The 22,796-nt window shown below is 62.5% G+C and overlaps 2 protein-coding genes across 3 annotated transcripts in view; one reads left to right on the top strand and one right to left on the bottom strand.

Annotated features, from left to right (window-relative positions):
• SLC5A10 (solute carrier family 5 member 10) overlaps window positions 1–22,796 on the bottom strand; it is a 49,737-nt gene that overhangs the window by 15,951 nt on the left and 10,990 nt on the right. For both annotated transcript variants that reach the window (XM_064494827.1, XM_031467492.2), the window contains exon 9: window positions 19,763–19,898. In XM_064494827.1, coding sequence (XP_064350897.1) covers window positions 19,763–19,898 — 136 coding nt within the window. The remainder of the gene's footprint in view (window positions 1–19,762; window positions 19,899–22,796) is intronic.
• The window catches only part of FAM83G (family with sequence similarity 83 member G), a 28,498-nt gene that overhangs the window by 3,097 nt on the left and 2,605 nt on the right, over window positions 1–22,796 (top strand). The window contains exons 2-4 of the mRNA XM_010993583.3: window positions 10,425–10,592; window positions 17,215–17,339; window positions 17,968–19,216. Of these exons, the coding sequence (XP_010991885.3) occupies window positions 10,425–10,592; window positions 17,215–17,339; window positions 17,968–19,216 (1,542 nt within the window). The remainder of the gene's footprint in view (window positions 1–10,424; window positions 10,593–17,214; window positions 17,340–17,967; window positions 19,217–22,796) is intronic.

The raw sequence follows: 22,796 nt of genomic DNA on the forward strand, positions 1-22,796 counted from the left end.
GCCACCTCCATCCCAGGCCCCGTGGCCACAGCGGTGTGTGCGTGGGCGGCTCTGATACCCACAGCTGCTGGTCTGAGGGTCAGGCACTTTATAAGCTCGTGTAGTGTTATCTGCACCATTTTCCAGATGTAGAAACTGAGGCCTGACTGGATAGTCCCTGCCAAGATCCCCTGGTTAGCTCTTGGGTGAAGGGGAGGGACCAGGCCTGTGTTGTCCTCAGGCTCTAGGACGGGTCCCTCGCCTGTCCTGCCCTGGCCCTGGCAGGATGCAGTGACGGGCAGGGCAGGCAGGGGCAGCTCATCCAAGCTCCCAGCACCCCTCCCAACTCCCCTGCCCGGCTGCTCCCCAGGCTCGCCGGGGGCCGGGCTGTGATGCTGACAGGTGCTGACGGACGGATGCTGACAGGGCGCTTTGCCGGGCCGCCCGCCCGTCTGCCGGAGCTCTGCTATCTTATCTCTCCCCATGAATCACCCCTCTTCCCCGCGCCCCCGGTACCAACGCAGGGAGAACGCCCCCTCCCCACCGAACCAGAAGGGGCTGCAGCGCTCCAGCTGCCTGGCTAAAACACTGGCCCCCCGCCCACCGGGCGCCTGGGCTGGGGCTGCGGCGCTGAGTCAGGGCGGCCCAGCCCACCACCTCCCCAGCCTGGCCTGTCAGCATGGCAGGCAGACCCCGGGGCAGGGAAGTGACACAGCACACACTCAGCCCATCCCAGCTCTGCCGCCGGGAGCGGCTGTGTTCCCATCAAGGCTGACACCGGGTCCCCCCTTTCCCCAAGCTGTTAGAATGGCACTCATGGGTCACAGTGCCAGGAGCCAGGAGTGCTGGCATTAGGTCTCTGCTCGGCCTCTACCACCCCAGCTTCTCTCTGAGCCCCTGTCATCCCACCTGTATAATGGGTACAGGTGTTGAAGCCTCTTAAGGGTCCCTTCAGCTCGGACACTGGCTGCCCTGTCCTTCTGGACTCCTCAGGGACAAAGACCAGTGGGTCCTGGGTCTCACTCCACTGGCTGCGTGGCCCCTGGGATGGGAGGTCATCTGCCTGCCCCTCCCCCAGCCCCCGGGAGCCAGTGATTTATCCGGGGAAGAACCTGCCCTGGGTTCCAGCTGCATACCAGAGGCTGGGCCTGTAGCATCACGCCTGGGAGGCTGCAGCCTCTGTGAGACAGGGGTGAGGCCGGGCGGGTCAGGGCTGGGGCTGGGGAGGGCCTGCCTCGGCCAGAAAGGAGTGAAGATGTGTTAGAGAGTTGTTTTCCCAGGAGACGCTGAGCCCCCCGCCCCCTCCCCAACACACGGTCCCTTCACCAGCGCCCCAGGGTGGGGGTGAATCACGTGCGGGTGAGGAGACTGAGGGAGAGCGAGGCTGGACCAGACAGCTGGAGCTCACGCCTGCCAGACTAGGGCCAGGCCCAGAGACACTGGGGTTCTTGCCCAGGGCCACACAGCAGGAAGCCCCTGAAACCAGGTTCCATGCTGCCCAACGAAGCCCACGTCCTTTCTGTCAGGCTCTGCCTTCCCACGCCGAAGTCCTGGCTCACGGCTTGGCTCCAGGAGGATAAAAGAGCTTAATGAGGCATTTATTAAATGCCAGCTGTACACAGGTGCTGAGCGGGCACTTTACTTGCACTGGAATCGTCCCAGCTCCACTGCGTAGGTCCCCCCCTACCTTGCCCTCGGAGGCTCGGGAGCTCGCGGAGGACATGCAGTGCCCCCCGGAGGAGGTGGCGTGGGCTCTGAGCCCCCCTTCTTGGCAAAAGAAGCGTCTTGGCTGTTCTTTCTGACCTGCCCCTTGTGGGAGGCGCAGAGCCTCACCACCGGCTCCCAGCTTGACTCAGGGCAGTAAAAGCATTTTCACGAGGCTCCCAGACTCTGGACTCCGGCAGGGGCAGAAGTCTGACCACACCAAGGCCTGGAGAGAACAGGGAGCTGGGGAGCCAAGGGGCCCTTGCTGTCCCCAAGCGAGGCAGGACCAGCTCAGCCTCAGGACCAAGAGGGGCGCCAGGGTGGCCCAGATGGCTGCTCCCGAGGCAGCACCGGTCCAGGCTCATGCCGTGGGTCTGGGGAGTTGCCTCCCTCCTGCTCTGGCAATTCCCAGCCCAGGGCCCCACCTGCTGGGTGGGGAACCATCTGATAGCGTAACCCAGGTGTCAGCTCCCATCTTCTGCAGAGGCTTCCTACCCAGCGGCGTTTGCGTCTTAATTGAGTTTGGGGAGAGTCAGAAGCAGCTGTGCCAGGGTGGAGGGCTGGCACCTCTGGGCCAGCTGCACGCTAGGCTCCTGGAGCGCCCCACAGCAGCCGGCACTGCCCTCCCTCCCACGACCCCGGGCTCTGTCATCATAGTCTTGTTATTCTAGAAGATACTGAGGCTCAGAGTGGTCAGGGCCTGTCTGCTGAAGGTCACACCAGGGTCTTTGGGTGGCAGGCCTGGACTGAGATCCTGGTCTCCCTGGTCCAGCAGGCTTGCCCTGCAGCTGGGGGTCCTCCCTGTGGGCCACCAGAGGGGGGCTGGTCCTCTCTGAGGTCCCCGGCCCACCCGCCCAGCTCACCACCCCTTTGCTGCATGACCTGGGTCCTGTTTCTTCATTTGTAAAATGGGGAATGGGCACTTGTCTGAAGGCAGTAACAGTTGTGAGGATGCTCCGTGGGGGAGCTGGACAGCCTCCGGTGGGACCATGCCCTATGTTTGGGCAGGCCCTGGCTGTTGGGCCGCACCAGCCTCCTTCCTGAGCTCCGAGTGACCTCCTGCATCGCCAAGCACCTCCCAGAGTAAATGCCACGTGGGGCGTTGGGAAGGCAGCCCCAGCTCTGCTGTCTAACGATGCAGACTCTCTGACCCTCTGCCTGTCCCATCAGTGCCACAGTGATCCAACACCTGCTCCAAAGTTGCAGTGGGATTTACATGGAAAAAGCATGGATTCAGTAAACACCAGTTCTGGTTCCTGTTTCCATCCTCAGCCCTCTCCTGACAGCCTCTCCTGGGGAGTAGTCTGGCTTGAGAAGTGTGAGCCCCACCACCCTGGAGGAGTTCAAGCAGGGGCTGGGTGGAATGCAGCAGAGAGGACATGGATGTCAGGTGGCCCACGAGCCTCTGCCCTGCCCAGGCTCACCATGGACCTTGGCAAGCAAGCCCTTTCCAGGACAACTCTGGGGTGGGTAAGGATGCCCGGTGACCCTCACACCGTCTGCTGCTTTTGGTCCTGGAGAAGCTGAGGTTTTAAAGGTTTTCGAATTTATGATTCTGAGATCTTCCAGTTTGAAAATCCTTGGCTTGTGCCATTCTCTGACGGCTGCAGGGTGGTCTGAATCTGAGGCCTTGGGGGCTGGCAGGAAGAGGGAGGGTCTGGGCTCATCCACTGGCCACAGCCCTGGTCACCTGACCTCACACTCTGCCAGCCTCTGGTCTCTGCAGCATTCCTGAGCTGTGGCGAGGAGGCCGGAGACTCAGGGCAGGGCCCATGCCACTGGGCTGGGCTGGGCCCCTGGTCAGATGGCTCTGGGTGGGACCCGCATGTGCATCCTGACCGCTTCTCGCTGCAGCCACTTTGCGCTTAGGAGGCCCAAGCCTCCTTTAATTGGCCTTAATGAGGCTTCTGTCTTAATAGCGCCAGGGGTGGGGGGTGCCAGAGCTGATGACTGTCAGAACCAGGGACCACGAGTCTCCCATCCGGCTCCTGTGTGACGAGAAGAAGTGCTTTGCCACAGACCAGCCCCGCCCCGGGAAGCAGGCCCTGGGCATTTACCTCCAGGCTGTGCTGCTGTTTCAGGACCCAGGGTGGGCTCTGGGAGGTGGTGGGTGGAGTCACAGCTAAGAGGCCTCTGCGGCCATCAGCTGACTCTGCGGCCCTGGGATGATGACCCCCCCACCCCTGCCGGAAAACGGGAGTGGTCATCACCGCCTCTCCCTGGTCCCTGGAAAAGGGACACCTGTACGCGCATCAGCAAACTGGCCCTGGCTGGGGTCAGCTTTGTTACCATGTACAGACTCCCCTCCCATCTACCCAGGAGACCGGGCTCCCAGGAGGCCTCCCAGGCCTTTCAGATCCTGCCAGCACCAGGGTGAGGAGGGCAGTGGGACCACTGGAAAACCGAGGCACCACAGCCATGTCTGCCCAGCCCTGCTGCCAGAGGAGGGGCTGGGGGCAGGAGAGGAACTCTTCCTCTACCCCGGGCAGCTGCAGTCCCCTGGGGCCTCAGCCCCCCACCTGTGCAGGGGCTGGTGACAGATGTGCAGGCTGGCCAGGGTCAGTTCTCTCAGCATTTGCATCCTGAAAAAGTCCTTATTTCGCCTTCGGCGTGGAAAGCCACTGTCGCTGGGTATGGAATTCTGGGTTAACGGCTTTTCCGTTTAGTTGCACCCATTGATTCTGAGAAGTCTGCTTATCTTTGTTCCTCAGTGTGTGATGGTCTGTCCCTTCTGGCTGCTTGTAAGATTCTGTGACTGACTTTGAGCGATGTGACTCTGACATGCCTGGTGTGTTTCCTTCATGTCTGTTCTGCTTGGAGCTCGTTGAACTTCCTGGACGTGGGGATGAACAGTTTCCCTCAATGTGGAAATGTTACAGCCGTTCTTTTTTCAGGTGTTTTTCTGTCCTCTCCCCCACTGCCTTGGCACCTTCGGAGACTCCAGTTCCATGTACTCTAGACCTTTGAGGTGACTCACCGTCCTCTGACGCTCTGAGCCTGCGTCTCAGTCTTTTTCTCTGTGTGTCATTTTGAATCATTTCTGTTGATAGGCCTTCAGGTTCACTAATCTTTTCTTCTATAGCTTCTAAGCTGCTATTAATCCCGTCCAGTGTAGTTTTCATTTTGTGTTGAATTGCCTCACCTCTTGAGTTTCAATTGAGTGTTTGTTTTTATTTTTATTATAATTTTTTTTAAATTCAATTTTGCTCATTCTCGGGGGTAATTAGGTTTGTTTGTTTGTTTGTTTATGTTTTAAAGGAGGTGGTGGGAATTGAACCCAGGACCTCGTGCATGCTGAGCATGTGCTCTGCCACTTGAGCTAGACCCTCCCCCCAGTGTTTGCTGTTAAATCTATTCCCTGTCTCTAAGTGACTTTCTGATATTGAGAATACAGTTATAACTATGTACATTTCTTCGTCTGTCCCTTCTAACAGCTGTGTCTATTCTGGGTTGATTTTTTTTAAACACTTTTTTGAAAAATGGAGGTACTGGGGATGGAACCCAGGACCTCCTGCCTGCTGAGCACGTGCTCTGCCACCCAGCTGACAGTGCCTTCCTCCCCCAGGTTGGTTTGGATAGATTTTTTTCCTCACGCGGCTCATTGCTTTCCTGTCTCTTTGCATGCCTGTTTAGTTTTGATTGCGTGCCAGTCTTGGTGACTTTTATGTTGTAGGAGTTTTGCCTTTTCCTTTAAATATTTTGGAGCTTTGTTCTGGGATGCAGTCGTTCGGAAACAATATAATACTTCTGAGGCTTTATTAGGTGGGGCCAGAGCAGATTTTGTCCAGGGTAGGAGTTGGCAAACTATGGACCAAATCTGGCCCAGGGCCTGCTTTTGTAAGTAACGGAGCAGAGACACGTCCATTTGTTCAGGAGCTCTCTGTGGCTGTTGCGTGCTGTGACAGCAGAGCTGAGGAGTATGTCAGAGGCCTGTGGCCTGCAAAGTCTGAGACATGTGCTCTCTGGCCTTTACAGCAAAAGCTCGCTAGTCCCCGGTGCAGGGCCTGCTCGCCCACTGCATAGGCTGTGCCCTTCTGAGGACCGCCCGCTGGCTCTGAGCGTCAGAGGGGCCTGCGCTCCTGCTGAGGGGACGTGATGACCCCTGGGCCTGCGTGAGCACCGGCGTTGTTCCAGCTGCCCCTTCCCAGCGGGTCCGTTCCAGCCTCGGTGGTTTCCGCCAGTGCCAGTGCTGCTCGGGCCCCAGCTGAGGCCTCGACGGGCGACCCGCTGTAGGTCTCTGGCGCTCTGTCTGTCCCGAAAATCCTGGCTGCCAGGCTCTGAGCAAACCGTGTCTCCTCACCTCGGGGAGACTGCTGGACTGCCCGGGGCCCCCCTGTGCGGGGGCGATCCTGGAGGCGGCCGGGCGGCCCTGCGGCAGGCCTCACCCGTCTCCCTCCTCCGCTCGCTCGCTGTGCTGCTGCCTGCTGGCCGTGGCTTCCTGGGCTCTGCCCGGCTCTTCATTGCTAAGGCAGGTGGGTAAGTTCTGGCTCCGTTATTCCATCATGGCTGGGACTGGAAGTGGAATCCCAGGTCTCGAACGCATTGTCCCCACCCTTAGGACAGTCTGCGGTGTTCCCAGTGTGTTCCTGTGAGTCCCCGCCTTCCACCAACCTTCCAGCTGACACAGCGGTCCTCCCCCCACCCCCGGAGCTCAGGGCGGGCTCTGTGCCTCCATCAGTTCACTTCACCCTCCGACAGGAGGAAACTAAGACACTTGCTCGAGGTCATGCAGCTTCCCAGGAGGACTGTCCGGAGCCCTCGCTGCCACCGTCCGGTGTCCATCCAAGCCTTAAAGCGACAGACCCAGGGATGGGCGACTCTCCCCACCTCTTGCCTTTCCAGGTGGTGGAAGTGGCCCAACCAGTGCAGGGAACTTGCCCGCCATGCACCATGTCTGCCGCCACCTCTGGGCTCCAGGGTGGGTGGGGTGTGGCTGTCTCCACTGTCCACTGGGGAGCACTTTGCAGGGAGAGACCCCGGCCGGTTCTCTCTGAGCCTCCTGCAGGCATTGCTAGCCCTAGGGGGTGGGGCAGGCAGGACCAGGACAGAGGCAGCTCCAGGTGGGAAACTGTTCCACGCTGACCTGGGTCTCAGTGTCCAGGCCTTGGGGACACAGCGTGCCACTCGGTGGGTTGCTGTGGCTTCTCCAGAATTGCAGATCTGGTGACCACAGGAGGGGGTGCTGCTCCTTCGTGGCTTGGATGCTGCCCCACGTGCTCGAGCTCCCTAGGAAGTGCCTGGGTGATAGAGGTGTTCATGGTGGGGCATCAGGCCTGTGCCGGAAACCTCAGTGTCCACCACCCGAGCTGGTCCCCTCCCCTCTCATGCCAGTGTCTGCATCTCTCAGTTAGAGTGGGTGTCCACCACCCCAAGGATATTTTCGGGATTCTGAAACCATCAGGAGATAGGCAGAGAGGCCAGAGAGCAGTCTTAGCTGCACGGAGTGAGGCGGGGGATTCCAGACACAGGTAGGAGGCAGGATGGAGAGACCGCAGATCTGTTGTTTGGGGGAGGGTGTGGCAAGGGAAAAGGGGGTGGGGGGCCCCTGGAGGGCATCCAGCATCCCCCCTCACTGAGAGACACATGGAGGCCTTTGGGGACAAGGCATAGCGAGTCCACCGCTGGTGCCAATCCCTGCCAGGTCGCTCTGCCCCAGCCCCCACCCCTGCCTCTGCACCATCCTCGTCGCCCCTCTTGGCATGGTCCTGCTCCCCCACCCCCAGGTATCATCCAGCCCCCACCCTGATGCTCTCAGGGCTGGGATCCGGGGTGGCTGTCATGGGCGTCTGGCCCCGCCCGTTCTGTGGCTGCACCTCTGAGAGGGCTTTCCTGTCAGTTACACTCGGGGACCACCTGGCTCCCTCCCTCCCTTGGGAACTGGGCTGTGGCACTGCTGCTGCCCTGTCAGCTCCCCGCGATGCCTGGCCTGGACACACACCTGCCTGCTGCCCCCTCCTCTGGACATCGGGCACTTGGTCCAGGCGCTGGGCCAGGTCCAGGTGGACACAGCTGGTTCCTGCGGTCACGAGGAGCCAGTCTCAGATGCAGACTGCCTGCCTCTAGCCCGGTGCAGCCTCTCGACCCACACAGGGCAGGCCGTCTCCAGATGGCAGCCTCTCTGCTGCCTTGCCTACCGCCTTGGCCCTGGCCTGACCCAGGACCTCCACGGGGTACTTGTGGGCTGGCGTTTTCCTCCAGGCGGGACCAGCATCTTTGTGCTCGAGTGGTGAGTGTGTGCGCTGGACAGACCACAGGAGCGGGTCAGGCGGACACACCATGTGCAGATGGGAAAGCGAGGCACCAGGGGGGGCTGTGGCTTGTCTGGGTCCAAACGCTCGACCACATTCTCAGTTGACAAGAGCTCCCAGGGCTGCCTTTGGAGCCTCGGGCGAGCCAGCCACCCAAACAGACAAACAATTAGGCAAGTGAGTGAATCCCGCCGTGCCTCAGTTTCCTCGTCTATAAAATGGGAGCAATAACAGGTGCCTCGCAGTGGTCTGTGAGGACTGGCCGGGTGGCAGTGGTTAGGCAGACAGCGGCCCTGGGTTGTAGTCTTGAGTCTCTGGCACTAGGTCCCCACGTACAAAGCAGGGAAGGACAAGCAGGACGCGAGCTGCCAGGAGACCTCGTGGCTCTGAAGTGGAAAGGCCCTAGAGGCCTTCCTGGGAGCACAAGCCCCCCGCCCCACTGTCAGCCGGCACCGAGCCCAATGCCTGGGACCCCAGGGGGGTGAGCTGGAGGGGGGCAGGCCCCAACAGACCCAGTGCAACAGCAGGCAGCCTGGACCAGGTGCCCCGCCTGCTGGAGGGTGATGCGGGGACGGCGCACGTGGGGCGGGTCCTGCTGGGCACGTCCCCAGCCTGGGCCCCGGGCAAGCCTCGTCTCCCATGGTGGGCTGAGCCCTCTCCAGGTTGCCACGTGAGGCCATGGCCTGCAGGAGGGCAGGAGTGGCCATGGAGCTGTGGGGCCCAGGCCAGAGGGTCCCTGCTGCCACCCTCCTCGGGGTCCCATCACCCTCCACTGGTGAAGGCCAGGGCTGTCGTGAGCCCACCAGCTCTGACACCGTGTTTCATTCGGCCTCATGTCCACCCCTGACCCAAGCAGTCTCTGGCCCTTCTGTGCACATCTTCTGGGGTGGGGAGCTCACCCTCTCCAGACTCCTGCCGAATGCAAGCCGGCTTCCTCAGCCGGCCTGACATCCGCCTCCCCGGCTTCCCCTGCCGTCCCAGCCCCTGCATGCACTGCACCTGCTCCCTTGGCCCCACCTGAAACATCCCTCAGAGACTCAAAGAGTGAGCGGTTGTCCCCAGGGGCCAGAGAAGACCCTGAGCCTCAGCCACCAGGGAGCCCTGGCTGTTCCCACAGGAGAAAGTTGGGCCCAGAGAAGCTAGGTGTCTGCTCAAGGTCACACAGAGGTCGTGTCCGCGGAGGGCCGGGAGGAGCCCCCAGAAGTACGGGCTTTGGTGCCAGATGCATGACCAGCATTAGCAGGGGCCCGGGGCCCAGGAGGAGCTGAGACGGGCCTGTAGGGCCAGCGGTGAGCTCACAGGAGTGTGCAGACATGTCCCTGGCAGGCCCCAGGCACCTGCCAGGCCACCTTCCTGGCAGGGGTTGGGGTAAGCCTGGCTCCCCAGCGGGCCTCAGTAAGTTCTAGCCTGACCATCCCTTGCTTGTCATGTGGCCCAGGCCACCACCCCTGCTGGCCTGTGTGAGGCTGCCCCAGGGGGTCCTCAGACCCAGGATGGGGGCCATGGCGCCCACCCTGGAGGGTGGGAGGGGCTGGAGATCTGTCCGGGTCAGGGGCACCCGGCCTCGGTCTGACATGCTCCCTCTGCTGCCCAACATGACAGGGACGGGGAGTGAGAGGCTGAAGGCCAGAGCCTGATGGTCACTGAGCCCCACCAGGTCCAGGTGCCCGCTGGCCACCCCCTGGCCTTTCCCTGTGTGGCCCCGCCCACCAGGCCTGGGCCCTGTCACTGCCTGTGTTGGACAGTGGCCGGGCTGGGGTGGGGTCGGTGCATTCTGACCTCTGGGGCCCCACCCTGAGCCAGCCCAGGAGGCGGAGTTCAGCTGTTGTGGCACAGACGCTGTCAGGTGACAGGAAGAGCATGCATGCTGGTCTGGGCTGTCGAAGCAGACGGGAGAGGTGGCAGCAAGGGAGCCTGCCAGCGTCCACACTGGCCCGGGAACCTGGGGCCGACCCCCTCCCTGGCTGTGGGCACATCTGGTTCATCTCAGCATCCCGGTGGGGTGGGGGGAGGGTGTGGCTCAGGCTGCCCTGCTCTGGAATGCAGCCCAGGAGCAGACCGAACGGCCCTGGGCTGAGCCCTGACCCCCGGGAGGGACCTCAGGATGTGCACCCTTCCGACTGCAAGCCTTTGAGAGCCCGCCCTTCCCAGGCTCCTCCCGTGGCTTCTCTTCCCTCCACACCTCGCCTGCCGGCTACTGGGCTTTGTTGTCCGCGGTCTTGCTTTACAGAGACAGCAGGGTCGTGGGCTGTGCTCCCCTCCCTTCTTCCCGCTGCCCCAGAGAGTCCCATCTGCACTACCCCGGGTTTCTTGTGACCCGAGTGTTGAATCTACACCAGCAATCCAGGGCCAGAAAGGACTCCGGCTCATCACATCGCCGTCCTGGCCCTGAGCTGCGGGGAGCAGGGCCAGGGTGCAGGTGCCCGGAGCGGGTGGTGGGCAGGGTCCCACTGCCGCACTGCCTCACGACCCTGTGTCCTTTCCTGCTCACAGGTGATCGCGGTGGTCATGGACATGTTCACCGATGTGGACATCTTCAAGGACCTGCTGGACGCCGGCTTCAAGAGGAAGGTGGCCGTGTACATCATCGTGGACGAGAGTAACGTCAAGTACTTCCTGCACATGTGCGAGCGGGCCCGCATGCACCCGGGGCACCTCAAGGTGAGCCGGCTGGTTGTGAGTGACTGGCTTGTCATTCAGTCAGTTGACAAACACTTGGAGCACCTGGCCTGTAGGTTCGGAGCCAGGCACATAGGGTTCAGTATCCTCGAGCCGCCCACCAAGCGGCCACACAGCCTGTGCTCACGCGCCCTGGGGCACGGGACAGCACCTGGGAGCGGCTGCCGAAGCGCACGCGACGTGCTGCTTCGCAGGTTGTTTCAAAGCAGCCGGTGCCGCAGTGGCCACCGCCAGTGACCCTGGCCCCACGTGGAGGGCTCCCACTCCCACGAAGTCCTTTCTTTCTCCGTATAACGTCCACCCACAGCTTGTATCTCCGACAGGATGCTCCCTTGGGCCGAGGTCAGGGAGCGCTTCCCTGATGGCTGCACAGTTGAAACGGATTTGAGGAGTAAGAGCCGAGTAGAGAAGGACGCAGCGGAGCAGGGGCGGAGGGGCAGGGCGGCCTGGGTCCTCAGCGCTTTGCTGTGTGTCCTGGGCACGTCACCTCCTCTCTCTGGACCCCAGGATCTCACTGGTCCAACAGAGGGGCAGAGGGGCCCTACGGCTGGGCGCTTCTGCTCAGACCCCCTGGAATTTGGTGCCTTGCTTGGGGGTGGGGGAGCCCTGTGTCCACCCAGCCATTGCTTGGCACCAGCTGTGTGCAGCGCGTTCCCTGGAGTACAGATGACCCTGCAGAAGGACAGCCCGGGCCTCGTCACGCAGCCGCTCCTCTGGACAGCCCAGCAGGAGGGCAGCTGTTTCATTTCACAGATCAGGGAGTCACTTACTGCTAGTGTGTTGAGGATCAGGGAGGGGGGCAGCACCGAGCCCCTGGGCAGGTCAGGATTCCTCGGGGTGACGCCAGGCTGGTTAGCAGGAGGCTGGGCTCCTGCGCCTGTAATTTGTCAGCATTGAGTGATCCCCCCTTCTCCACCCCAGCTGAGTCCTTTCAAGTGGGTGTGAGCTCTCTGGGCGGTGAGTCTCTGGCTGTTGGGACATTTTTATGTGGTCTCCCTGGCGGGTTGACCCCACGCCGCATGCTCACCCACTGCCCGCCATGTAATTAGCACCAAGAACTGACTCCCGGGCAGACAGCTCATGCCAGAGAGTCCAGAGTGTGGAAGAGGCGTCTTTTGAAAGGTGACTACAGAGGCCTCAGCCCTGTGGGCAGCAGACCACAGAGTCCAGCCCTCTGCCCGTGCTCGGGAAGAGACTGACGGGCACCCCCCGGCACCCCTCCCCCATGCCCAGTGGGTATGCTGCGCACGTCACGTCCCTCTGTCCCCATGCATCCCCCCCATCTGGTGGGTGGATGAAGAGACAGAGAACGGCGGGTCTGTGCTGAGTGGGGATCCAGACCCTGCATGGCTGCCCCAGGGGCCTCGCCCCAGCCAGTGCCCCAGGCTCTTCTCAGCAGGGAAATCCCAGATGCCAGGCTCCCCACAGTGTCCGGAGCCCCCAGGAGGTGGGAGGCAGGCAGGGCTGGGCTGAGGACGCGGCTCTGGGCCGCACGGCTCCCTCCCCATGAGGCCGGGTCCTGCCAGCCCCCTCCACGTGGAGCAGTCAGGGACTCAGAATCCACGCGGCCCCCCAACTCCACCGCAGCCTGGAGCACCAGAGCCGGAAGGGGGCTGAGGCCTCCAGACCAGGCTCCCACTGGACGGATGGAGAAACTGAGGCCTGAGGACAGCTGGGCCCTGCCCAAAGGCGTTCCACCAAGTTGGGGCTGAACCTGAAAGCCAGTCATGGGAAGTTGGCCCAGACAAGAGGGCCACACACCCTTGGTGCCCATGTCCTTGGCTGAGGCTGCACCTCCCAGTGGGGCTGCCCGGCACTGCCCCCACAGGACCTGGTGTGGGGCCCTCTCCCTGAGCCTCCAGCACCCCACGGCAATCATAACCCTTCATCTGGTCGTCTGGGGGTGAAGGCAGGGGAGACGACGGTTGTAGGGTGCTCTGTGATGTAAGGGGGGGGTCACACAGCTGCAGTAACAGGAAATGGCGACCCTGGGCGGAGGGTGTGAGGCCTTCTCACAGCTTGAAAGGAGGCTTCAGCCAGCCGCGTGGCGGCGGTTTCCAGCCCTCCCTGCTCTGGGGAGGTGCTGGATCTGCTTCGTGACACGCCCAGCGGCTGGACTCTGTGGGAAGGCCAGGCACCTTTGTGGGAAGGAACGTGGGACCCTGGCCTCCTCATCCTCGCCACTGAGCCCGCCCCTTCCCAGGCTGGGCAGGTGGCCAGAGGCTCCTGTGGGCCCAGCCCGGCCAAGTGTCACCTTGTCGAGAGCCTGCCTCCCTGCCCGCAGGCCGGCTGGGCCCGGACCTGTCTCGGGAGCATTTCCTTTGCCGGTAATCCCTGGGCCCGCCCTCGGCGCCTGCCGCCCCTGCCCAGCTCTGCAGGGCCCTGCCCTCGGTCCTGTGGCCCTGGGCGTTGGCTGCGCCTGGTGGGGTCCTACATGTGACCCTGGGTCTGTTGGGAGCCAGTCTCGGGGCAACGCCAGGAGCCAGCCCTGAGCCCCAGCAGTGCACTGTGTAACCTTGGGCAGAGACACTCAATCTTTCTGAGTCTTAGTCATCATATCTGAAAAATGGGAATATTGTCATTTATTTTGCAGGGAGGCCGTGTGGTGGGCAGGGCGCTCAGTAATGAACTCCTTTCCTGTCTTGTCTTCAGATGGGGGCAGCCGCGGCCCCTCCCATGGAAGCCCAGCTCTGGTCTGAGTGCCGAGAGCCTTCCCTTCCCTCTCTGAGCTACGGTCTAGCTGGGGACCCCTTACATCTCCCCCTCCAGGCAGCGCCACAGCCTGAACCCTGAGCCTCCACAGCGCTTTCTGGGAGCAGGTGCGGTACTGCCTGGTTTCCAAGGAGGCAGAGGATGTCTGCCAGCACCCGCCTCAACACGCGTGAGGTTCCGGCTGTCCCCAGGCGCCCCCACCTGCCGGCCCAGCTTAGCCCTGACTCCTTCAGGGAGGGAACGTGGAACGAGGACCCATATTACAAATAGGAAACAGGCCTTGAGAAGAGGGCCCAGCCCTCTCACGCCAGGGCCCAGGGCAGGCCACATCTGGGGATGAGGCTGGGTCCTGAGGGTGCCCAGAGCCGGTGAGAGCCCGGCTGGGCCTCGAGGCTCACAGCTTAGGACAGGACTGGAGCTGTGAGATGCCTGGTGATCTGAAAAACTCGTTGGCTTTGTGCAGCCAAACTGGAAAAACCAGCAGCCACTTGGGCGAATGCTGGACCCATTTCTGATGAACAAAGAAGCACCAGGCAGGGTGTCTGTGGGAAGGTGCTGGGTGAGCATGTGCACATTCTGGTGCCCGGGCCTCCTCCTCTCCCGTCCTGCCTTCCCTGGCCCTGGGCTGGCTCTGCAGTGGACTCAGCACCCTGCTTCTCCGCCTAGAGGGTCTGCTTGGCAATCTCCAGAAATGTTTTTAATGGCCGTGATTGGGAGGGTAGTCCTGGCACCTGGTGGGTGGTAGACAGGGATGCTGTTAAACAGCCCGTGACACACAAGACCTCCCAGCAGAGAGCCGCCTGGCCCAGGATGTCAGCAGGGCCGAGCGGCCTGGCCCAGGGGAGGAGCTGGGAGCCCCCAGCCCTGCCCCCCGCCCCCAGAGGTGCTTCCTGTCCCAGTGGCATGACAGCCTGGGGGAGGCTAGGGTGAGTGCTGGTCCCCCTGCCCCATTACAGAGAGTGACACAGGCCCTTGGGAAGAGAGCAGAGGCTGGCTGGGTGCCCAGCCTGTGGGACACGGTCTCTCTGTCCCTGTGCTCCGTCCACACTCCTGGCCTGGTCTTGCTGTCACTGGTCAGGCCTGGTCAGGATGCGTCCTCCTCCAGCCCAGAAGGTGCCAGCAGGCCCCTAGAGGGAACGGGTGGACGGGTGGAAGGTGATGGTCCTCAGTCCCTGGGGCTGGAGCCGCCCACTGGGAGGCCCCAGGCAGGTCACTCTGCTCCCCGAGCCCACCTGACCATCACGCACAGCTGACAGTCCTGGCCTCCCTGGGCCGGGGCCCACACCGACCCAGCTGTTTCCTGGCCCTTTGTGTTGGCCCCCACCTGCCCACTGAGTGGGAGGGACCACACCCTGTGGCGCTCGCTGCGCGTCACAGCGCACTGCAGGGCCGCCCGTCCACGCCCCCTCCACGCTGGGCCAGGAGCGCCCCCCGGTGGATGAAGCCCTGCCCAGCCGTCCTCCCCAGAGGCCCCTTCAGGGGCCGATCCCTGCCCCGGCCAAGTACAAGGAAACAGGTTCCAGCGGATCTGGGGACTAGCCAGGGCACCCCACTTGTCCTCCACCCTGCCTGCTGCCTGCTCTGCTGGGGGCATCCCAGGCTCAGAAACAATGCGGCTTTGTGGGATCCTCCACACCTCTGCTCCCCGGGCCCTGAGTGCTGAGACGTTACCTCATCTGGGCCAGGCCCCACGGGGCGGGACCCACCCAGGAACAAACAGCTGGGGAGCTGCTGGGGTTGGGGAGCTGCCACAGGCCCCCGCCTGCTCCTGAGCCCCAGGGCGGATGGGCCTAGTGTTTGAGGCCAGGCCCCCAGCGTGCAATCAGGGAAGCGAAAGCTCAGAGAAGGCCAGAGACTTGCTTAGAGTCACACAGCACATCTGGTGCAGCTGGGGCCTGCCTCTCCCAGGGACTGAGTCACTGAGATGTAGGTGGTGACCTTCGGAGCCCTTCATGGGACAGGCTTTGGGGTGGGTGGGGACAATGCTGGTGAGACGGAAACAAGGTGCTGGCTGTGTTCCCTGGCTGAGAAGAGGCCTGTGGCCCCAGCTCTGAGCCAAGGAACCCACAGAAGCCACGAAGCTGGGCCGCGGTCAGGCGCAGGTGACAAGGGAAGGCCTCACACCACCTGCAGGGTCTTTGTTCAGACTTCTGTTCCCCGAGCGTGCTCCGCGTTGGGTACAAAGTCACGGGTACTAATTGTCCTGGGCTGCAGCCAGCTTCCTGCTGAGCTGGCTGTGAGCTGGCTGTGTGCAGACAGGCAGCTGGGGAAGGGGGCAGGGGAGCCAGCCTGGGGAGCAGGCCCAACAGGATGACTGCCCCCGCCATGGCCAGGTGGGCATCCATGGGGACCTGCCCCTCAGCCTCTGTGGACTCTGCCTTGGGGCTCCCCTGAGCAGAGGGGTCCGGCGCCCATCACGGAGGGGACAGAGGTGGGCTCCAGGGCTCTCCGTTCTCCCCGCTGCCCCTGCCCGGACTAGGCCCCACCCTCCTGCACAGAAGCCCCTCCTCATCCTCTACCTTCCCGCTCCTTTCCCGAATCCTCCAGCTGGAGGCCAGAGCTGTCCTTGAGGGCAGCTCCACCTCGTGCTCCCCACTCTAAATGCTCCATGGCTCCCTTCTGTCCTGTCCCTGCTGGGCCCCAAGCGGCCTTAGGGTCTTTCATCGGCACCTGGCCGGGCTCGCTCTGCAGGATCCGTCACCCACCCTCCTCCCCCGATGTCCTCGAACGTTCGGCTCAGTCAGGACGCCACGCTTGCTGCCGGGCCTCTGTGGTCCCGAGTCTGGAATGCTGCGCCCTGTTCCTGCCCCACCACTCGCCCTACCTCGACTTTCACACAGCAGCCCAGACGGCAGCCCCGCCTGGGAGCCTCCGCTGCCCCCTACAGTGGGTCGTTACTTATCTGCTTCTCCCTCTCCTCCAGGGTGGGGTCTTTGTCACTGTCACCTCTGTGTCTGCAGCTAGGGACCTCGGCAGGGGCCGAGTTAACTACGGGGGCCAGTGAGCGGGCGAGGGCAACAGACGGGGATGTCCCAGGAGGTGGGAGGGCCCAGAGGCCTCGGAGGGAGTGAGACTCCTGTCTCAGGGGCCTGTGCGGGGTTTCTGTCCTGGGCAGGTGTCCGGTGCACTGGGACTTGTGTTAACACGGAATTCCTGGCCCTGGTCTTCCTGAGTTGCACCTGGGGCAGCCAGGAGCCTGTATGTCTAACAGACGGCCTGGGCAGGCTCCCATCCGTGAGCCCATGTCCGCTTCCCGCCCTGAGCCTCTACCTTGGGGTGCCCTCAGCCACCCCCTCGACTCCGGGTCGCAGCCAGGCCCGCCCCGCCCTCCTCGCGGTCTGCTGTGCCCACCACCAGCTTTTCACACGGATCAAAGACGTCTCCTGGGGAATGTCCATCAACTCCGTACGGGGGGTGGGGGGGGTGCTGTGCAGCCAGAGTCCAGAGAAAGACCTCGGACACAAGGCCATGCTCAGCCTGCGTCTGCTTAGGACACCCAGGAGACCCCCCTTCCCTCGGGCCTGCTCCTGAGCTGACGGTACAACCTAGTGAGGAGGGAGGTGTGGCCACTTCTGGAGCCACTCCCGGGACTGCGCAGTGGGCTGGCCCGCGGGAGCAGGAGAGTTTGCCGGGAGCCCTGCCTTCGGTGCGTGGTGTGCGGGGCTCAGGAAACAATAAGAGCCGTGTTGGGGGACCAGGGAAGAGGCCCGGCTAGTCCCCCACCCTGGGAAGGCCTCAGATGGCCCCCTGCCTCCCCAGCTGCACCCCCAGCCGTCAGCGGACCTTCCTCAGCGTGTCCTTCCCATCCCACGGTCCCCCGAGGCCCCCCTGAGCCCCGGACGGTGTGTCAGTGCTGTTGCCATGTAATCCTGTCCCCTGTCCCCCAACACAGAATCTCAGGGTGCGCAGCAGCGGAGGAACCGAGTTCTTCACGCGGTCGGCCACCAAGTTCAAGGGCGCCCTGGCCCAGAAGTTCATGTTCGTGGATGGAGACCGGGCCATCTGTGGCTCTTACAGGTGAGCATCTGGCCTTCTGGGGGCTGGGGGAGCGGCAGCTCCAGTTCCCAGCTGGTTTCTGCCCTTAATCCTGCCTTGTGACACCCCGGTTATTCCGGTTCATGGGCCCCAAAACTGCTGAGGTGTGAATGGGGTTGGGCACGCCCGCCTGTCTCCGGAAGCAGGCAGGGGCGGGCCTTTGTCCGTGAGACTGTGGTTCCAGCCTCGAGGTGTCAGCAGCCCAGAGGTGGGGTGTGGGCCAGGCCCACAGGACGGTCACTCAGAGCCTCCCTCGCGGATGGGGCCGCTCAGGGGTCAGAGGGTCGGAGCCACCCACGGCCACATGGGGGATGGGGGTGACAAAGACACCAATGTCGGCATAAGCGCCTGTGCTGGATGACACCAGGTGTCCAGGGCTCCACACCAGGTGGGGGGTGGGGCTCGTGGAGGGGCTTGCCTGGGGCCCCAGACTCCACTCTGACCCTGCTCACTTCTCAGTCCCTTCTGTGCCACAGTCTGGTGGAAACTGGCCATGGGTGCGCGAGTGGGGCTCACTTAGAAGCCCACCGCAGGGCCCGGGGAGGACTCCCCAGTCCTGGGACCGGGGCCTCGCGTGCCTGACCTGGCTGCCCCGCCCCCTGTGTTGCAGCTTCACGTGGTCGGCCGCGAGGACGGACCGGAACGTGATCTCCGTGCTGTCCGGCCAGGTGGTGGAGATGTTCGACCGGCAGTTCCAGGAGCTGTACCTCATGTCGCACGGCGTCAGCCTCAAGGGCATCCCCATGGAGAAGGAGCCGGAGCCGGAGCCGGTGCTGCTGCCCTCCACGGTCCCGCTGCTGCCCTCGGGCACCGTGGCCAAGAAGCTCGTCAACCCCAAATACGCGTTGGTCAAGGCCAAGAGCGCCGACGAGATCGCCAAGGCTTCTTCCGAGAAACAGGGCGCCACGAGGTCCCCAGCAGGGCGGGGCCCAGCGCCAGCCGACCAGCCAGGGGACCTCCCCGAGCCACCCTCCTCCATCCACCCGGGGCTGCTCAACCTGGAGCGGGCCAACATGTTCGAGTACCTGCCCACCTGGGTGGAGCCGGACCCCGAGCCTGGCAGTGACATCCTGGGCTACATCAATATCATCGACCCCAATATCTGGAACCCGCAGCCCAGCCAGATGAACCGCATCAAGATCCGAGACACGGCCCAGGCGGGGGCCCAGCCGTGGAGGCAGAGCCAGGGTTGCGGCCCCGCGCCCGTGCCCCGCGCCTCCACGCCCAGCGCCCCCCAGGACGGGGTCCCAGCCGAGAACGGCCTCTACCAGGGGGACACCGAGCCACGGCCCCCTGTACCCAAGCCCCGGACGGTCCCTGTGGCAGACCTGCTTGCCCGGGAGGGCGGCGGTGTGGGCTGGGCCCTGGAGACACCAGAAGAGGAGGCGCCCCAGAATGGGACAGACCACGGGCCGCCCAGGACAGAGGGCCCAGGCCATGCCCCGCTCCTGCGGCCGCCGTCTGTGACCCAGGGTGACCCGGATGGCAGGGGCGCGGTGGTTCCCAACGGGCTGGACGGGGAGGAGGACGATGATGACTACGTGACCCTCAGTGACCAGGACAGCCTCTCAGGCAGCTCCGGCCGTGGCCCTGGTCCCCGGAGGCCCTCAGTGGCCTCTTCTGTGTCCGACGAGTATTTCGAGGTGATGGATCGGTCAGCCACTCTCCAGAGGCGCTACTCGGAGCAGGTGGCCAACGGGCCAGCCCAGCCACCCCGCCGACAGCTTAGCGCCCCCCACATGACCCGTGGGACCTTTGGTGGACCCCTGGCTGGCTCATGGGCCCAGGGTCGGGAGAGAGAAGAGGTGGGCACTCTGAGGAGGATACAGGCCCCACGCTCCGCTGACAAGGAGGCACAGGTGGGTCAAGGTCCCTGTGCACCTGGGCGCTCCCAGCACCTCCCCCAGGCCTGAGCGCCCAAAGCTGTCACGTCCTGGGCTACTGCGTCCCCAGCGCAGATGACTCTCCTTGTTACAGACGGGGAAACTGACGGATGGGGGTGGGGTAGCAGCCACGCAGGGCCACATGCAGCAGGTCATCCATTACCCACTCGGGACCCTCAGCCCCACATCTCTTAAGAGGCAACCTGAGCCAGCTACCAGAAGCCGAAAGGAAACACACTTAATGCACCCAGGGTTTCAGGTGTGCGGTGTTCATGGGTGGTGTGCACCCTACTTTGTGGACGAGGAAATGGCGGCGGCACAGAGATGTTCCCTTACCCCGAGGTCACAGCAGTGGGTCCTCTTTGCCCGGACCTCATGCCAAGCCCCCTCTGTGTCGATCCCTTTGGTTGTGGTCCTGGGGACCACTCTCCACCCCTCTCCCCCAGGCAGGAAATAGCGCGCCTCCTCCCAGTGACCCTACAGAGCAAGGCCAGAACTCTGGGCACCTGCAGCCTGTCCTACCTGGGAACAGCACGCGGCTGACCATGCCCGGCATGACGATCAGGCCCATGGGCAGCATCTTGAGGTAGCTGGCCAGGATGGAGCCCCCCTTGGCGTGGTTCAGGTCCCGGGCGGACAGTGACCGCTGCACGATGACCTGGGGGCGCGAGAAGGGAGTGAGTCCTGCCCCTCGAGCTTTCTCCCCATGGGCTCAGGGAGCGTGTGAGGGGATGCTGTCCCGCTGGCCTAGACCCACCCAAGACGGACACAGCCGACCCTGACACCTGGCGGGCGGGTGGCATCCCGGCCAGATGCAGAGCTCACCTCAGCTGTCTGAGCATCTGGGGCCGCAGCTCTCTCTCTGGGGACTCTGTCTCCCCGTCTGTTGAGGAGGAAGATGTGGATCCCACCCAGCAGTTGTCAGGGCTGGAGGAGACCTGGGTGGGAGGGTCTCAGGGCCCCCCCATCTCCTGCACCCTCACAGGGGCTGGCAGGCTCACTAGCACCAGCTGTGCTCTGTGCCATTGGCCGAGGTCTGGAGCTCAGACCTGGGTTTGGGGAAGCGTGCATTTCAGTGGTGGAAAGGCGCCAGAAGCCCCCTGAGGGCTACTCCTCAGGTAACTTCAGGCAAATCCTAACGGGGCCTCAGTTTCCAGATCTGTGGAATGGGAGGAGAGCTGGGTGGTGGGAACTCATGGCATCAGATCCCTCCCAGATCTGGCATTAAGATTCTCTGATACATTTTTTAAGTTTGACTTTAAACAGCTTTCCCGAGATATAATTCACATACAGTTTAGCCACATACACTATATGATTCAGTGATTTTTTGTATGTTCACACAGTTGTGCAATCTATAACTTTAAAATACAAGCATTTTTCTTCGGCTGCTCTGTAGTTTAAGTCACCTCCTACAATTCAGAAGTAGGAATTACTTGTGATTTTAACTCACTTTCCCAACATGCTAGGTTAATAGACAGCTCCAGCATCTATCTCCCTGTAAGCCACGGCTCTCGGTGGAGCGTTGATTATAGGGTGCCGGGTCTGGGTGAGCTCTAAAACAGATACTTCACAGGAAAACCAGGCGGGGATGGAGTGCCTGTCAAAGCTCTGGGGGTGCAGCTAATTGAATCCATTCGAGTGTTCCCTGGTGTCCACCTGGAGAACCCGCCCCCCATCACCAGCTGCCCGGCTCATCCTCCAGCACCTTTCCATCGACTGGAGAAAATAATCTGATTTTACGTCAAAGCCAAGGAAGGACCTCAGTGGGAAACAGTGGTCAGAAGCCTGTTCCTCGTCGGAGGATCTCAGGTGTCTTCTCTACCTGATCTCTTCCCATCTTTCCCAGCTTCTTGTCTGGGTTAAGATAATAATGGAGCCAGGGGTCCGTGCCCGACCTCACGTCTAAGGACAGGGGCACAGCGGGGCACACGCAGACGCACGCCGCATATGCGAGAGCAGAGGCAGGCTTTGTTTCGTGCTCCTCGTTTCTGTCGCTGAACTTGAGTCCCTCTGTTTCCGTGAAAGTGACTTTTGTAAAGGCTAAAACCTGTTTGTCCGCATTCAGCGTCTGTCTCAGCGGCTCCTCAGTGCCCACGTGCGTCGAGTCCTTAAGAGAGACTGTCGTGTGGCTGCAGACACCCTTCTAACTGTCTCGGAGAAGGTAGCGTGAACATTGTGAACTCTCTCCTATATGGGACTCCTTGGATCAGAGATGAGTATTCCTCAAAATTTAGGCTCATGTGCAAGATCAAAACCATGATGAAGTTGTGCTCTGGAGACGTGCCCCCTGGCTCCTGCTGTATGCAGTCCCAAGCACAGAGGTCATCTGAGAGACCGAACAGCACGCGGACTCTGGCCAGACCACGTGTGAAAACAGCTCCGCCCCACAGCCTGCCCAGGCAGCCGCCCCCTTATCTACAGTCAGCAGCCCGGGAAGGCGGGCGGCTGTCGGAGCCCCGCAGAAAGTCAGATTTCTCTCTCCAGTAACAACCCAGGAAGCCACACAGTAACTTCTGTAACAATCAGCCCCAGGTGGCCGGGACCTAACTGATACCTGGCAGCTTCTCTAACTTGTGTCCCTACTTTCGGCTTGGGACCAATCAGAGAGGCAAACGCCCCCTTGACCAGTCTCGCGGGGCGCCCTGTTTCGTCAGCCCGGCTCCCTCCTCCCGAGGCCAGGAGCCTGCGGTCAGGGCTCCCAGAGTCCATCCTCTGTAAAGCTGCCCGCTTCTCCGCCTGCCTTCGAGTCTCTGCAGATGCGAGTGATGGGGGCCGACTCCCCTGCTGTAGCAAGCCCAGAGTAAACTGCCTTTGCTTTTCTTAAAAGAAAAACTCACAGGATGCCAGGGCGCGCAGCATTGGGCGCGCAGGACGGCCGGCGTCGGCCCTGCCTCTCCGCCAGCGGCGGTGGCCTGGGGCCAGGGCTTTCCTCACTCTGGGCCTCCTCGCCCTGTCTAGACCGTGAGAGGCTGGAGGTCTTCTCTGTAGACCTCCCCCTTCGGAGTCCTGTGATCACACAAGCCTGGGGCCGCGCTCCTCACGGGAGAGGAGTGTCCCTAAAACCCTGCACGTCGTCCGTGACTTCAGGCTGGCCGGGGCCACGGCTGCTGCCTCCCAGCCTCTGTGTTTGCCCCGCCTGCTCGCTCAGCCACGCAGCCTCCCTGAACCGTGGGTCCTCGCCTGCAAGATGGGATGTGACCACCGACCCTCAGGACTGCTGCAAAGCCTACGTGAGGCCACCGTGTGGACGGCCGAGCCTGAGCATGCAGGCTGCGAGCCCCCAGAGTCGCGGCTTCCACTGGGGTGCACCTCAGTTCAGCACGGCTCAGCACCACCCCAGGAGCATTTGGACCCTGGCCCCCCACTTCGGGGATGTCCTGAACTGGCCTGGGCATCCCTCTCGTCGGCTGTGAGATGAGACAAGAACCCCTGGGAACACGGAACGCTGTGCCTGGCCTGTGGCCAGAGCCTGAAAAGTTGTGGCCGCTGTCAGGACTGACGCAGCTGCTGCTGAAAAGAGTTTGAAACCGCAGTGGCAGTGGGTGACAAAAACTGC

The sequence above is a fragment of the Camelus dromedarius genome, chromosome 16 (assembly GCF_036321535.1).
Source record: "Camelus dromedarius isolate mCamDro1 chromosome 16, mCamDro1.pat, whole genome shotgun sequence".
NCBI lineage: Eukaryota > Metazoa > Chordata > Mammalia > Artiodactyla > Camelidae > Camelus > Camelus dromedarius.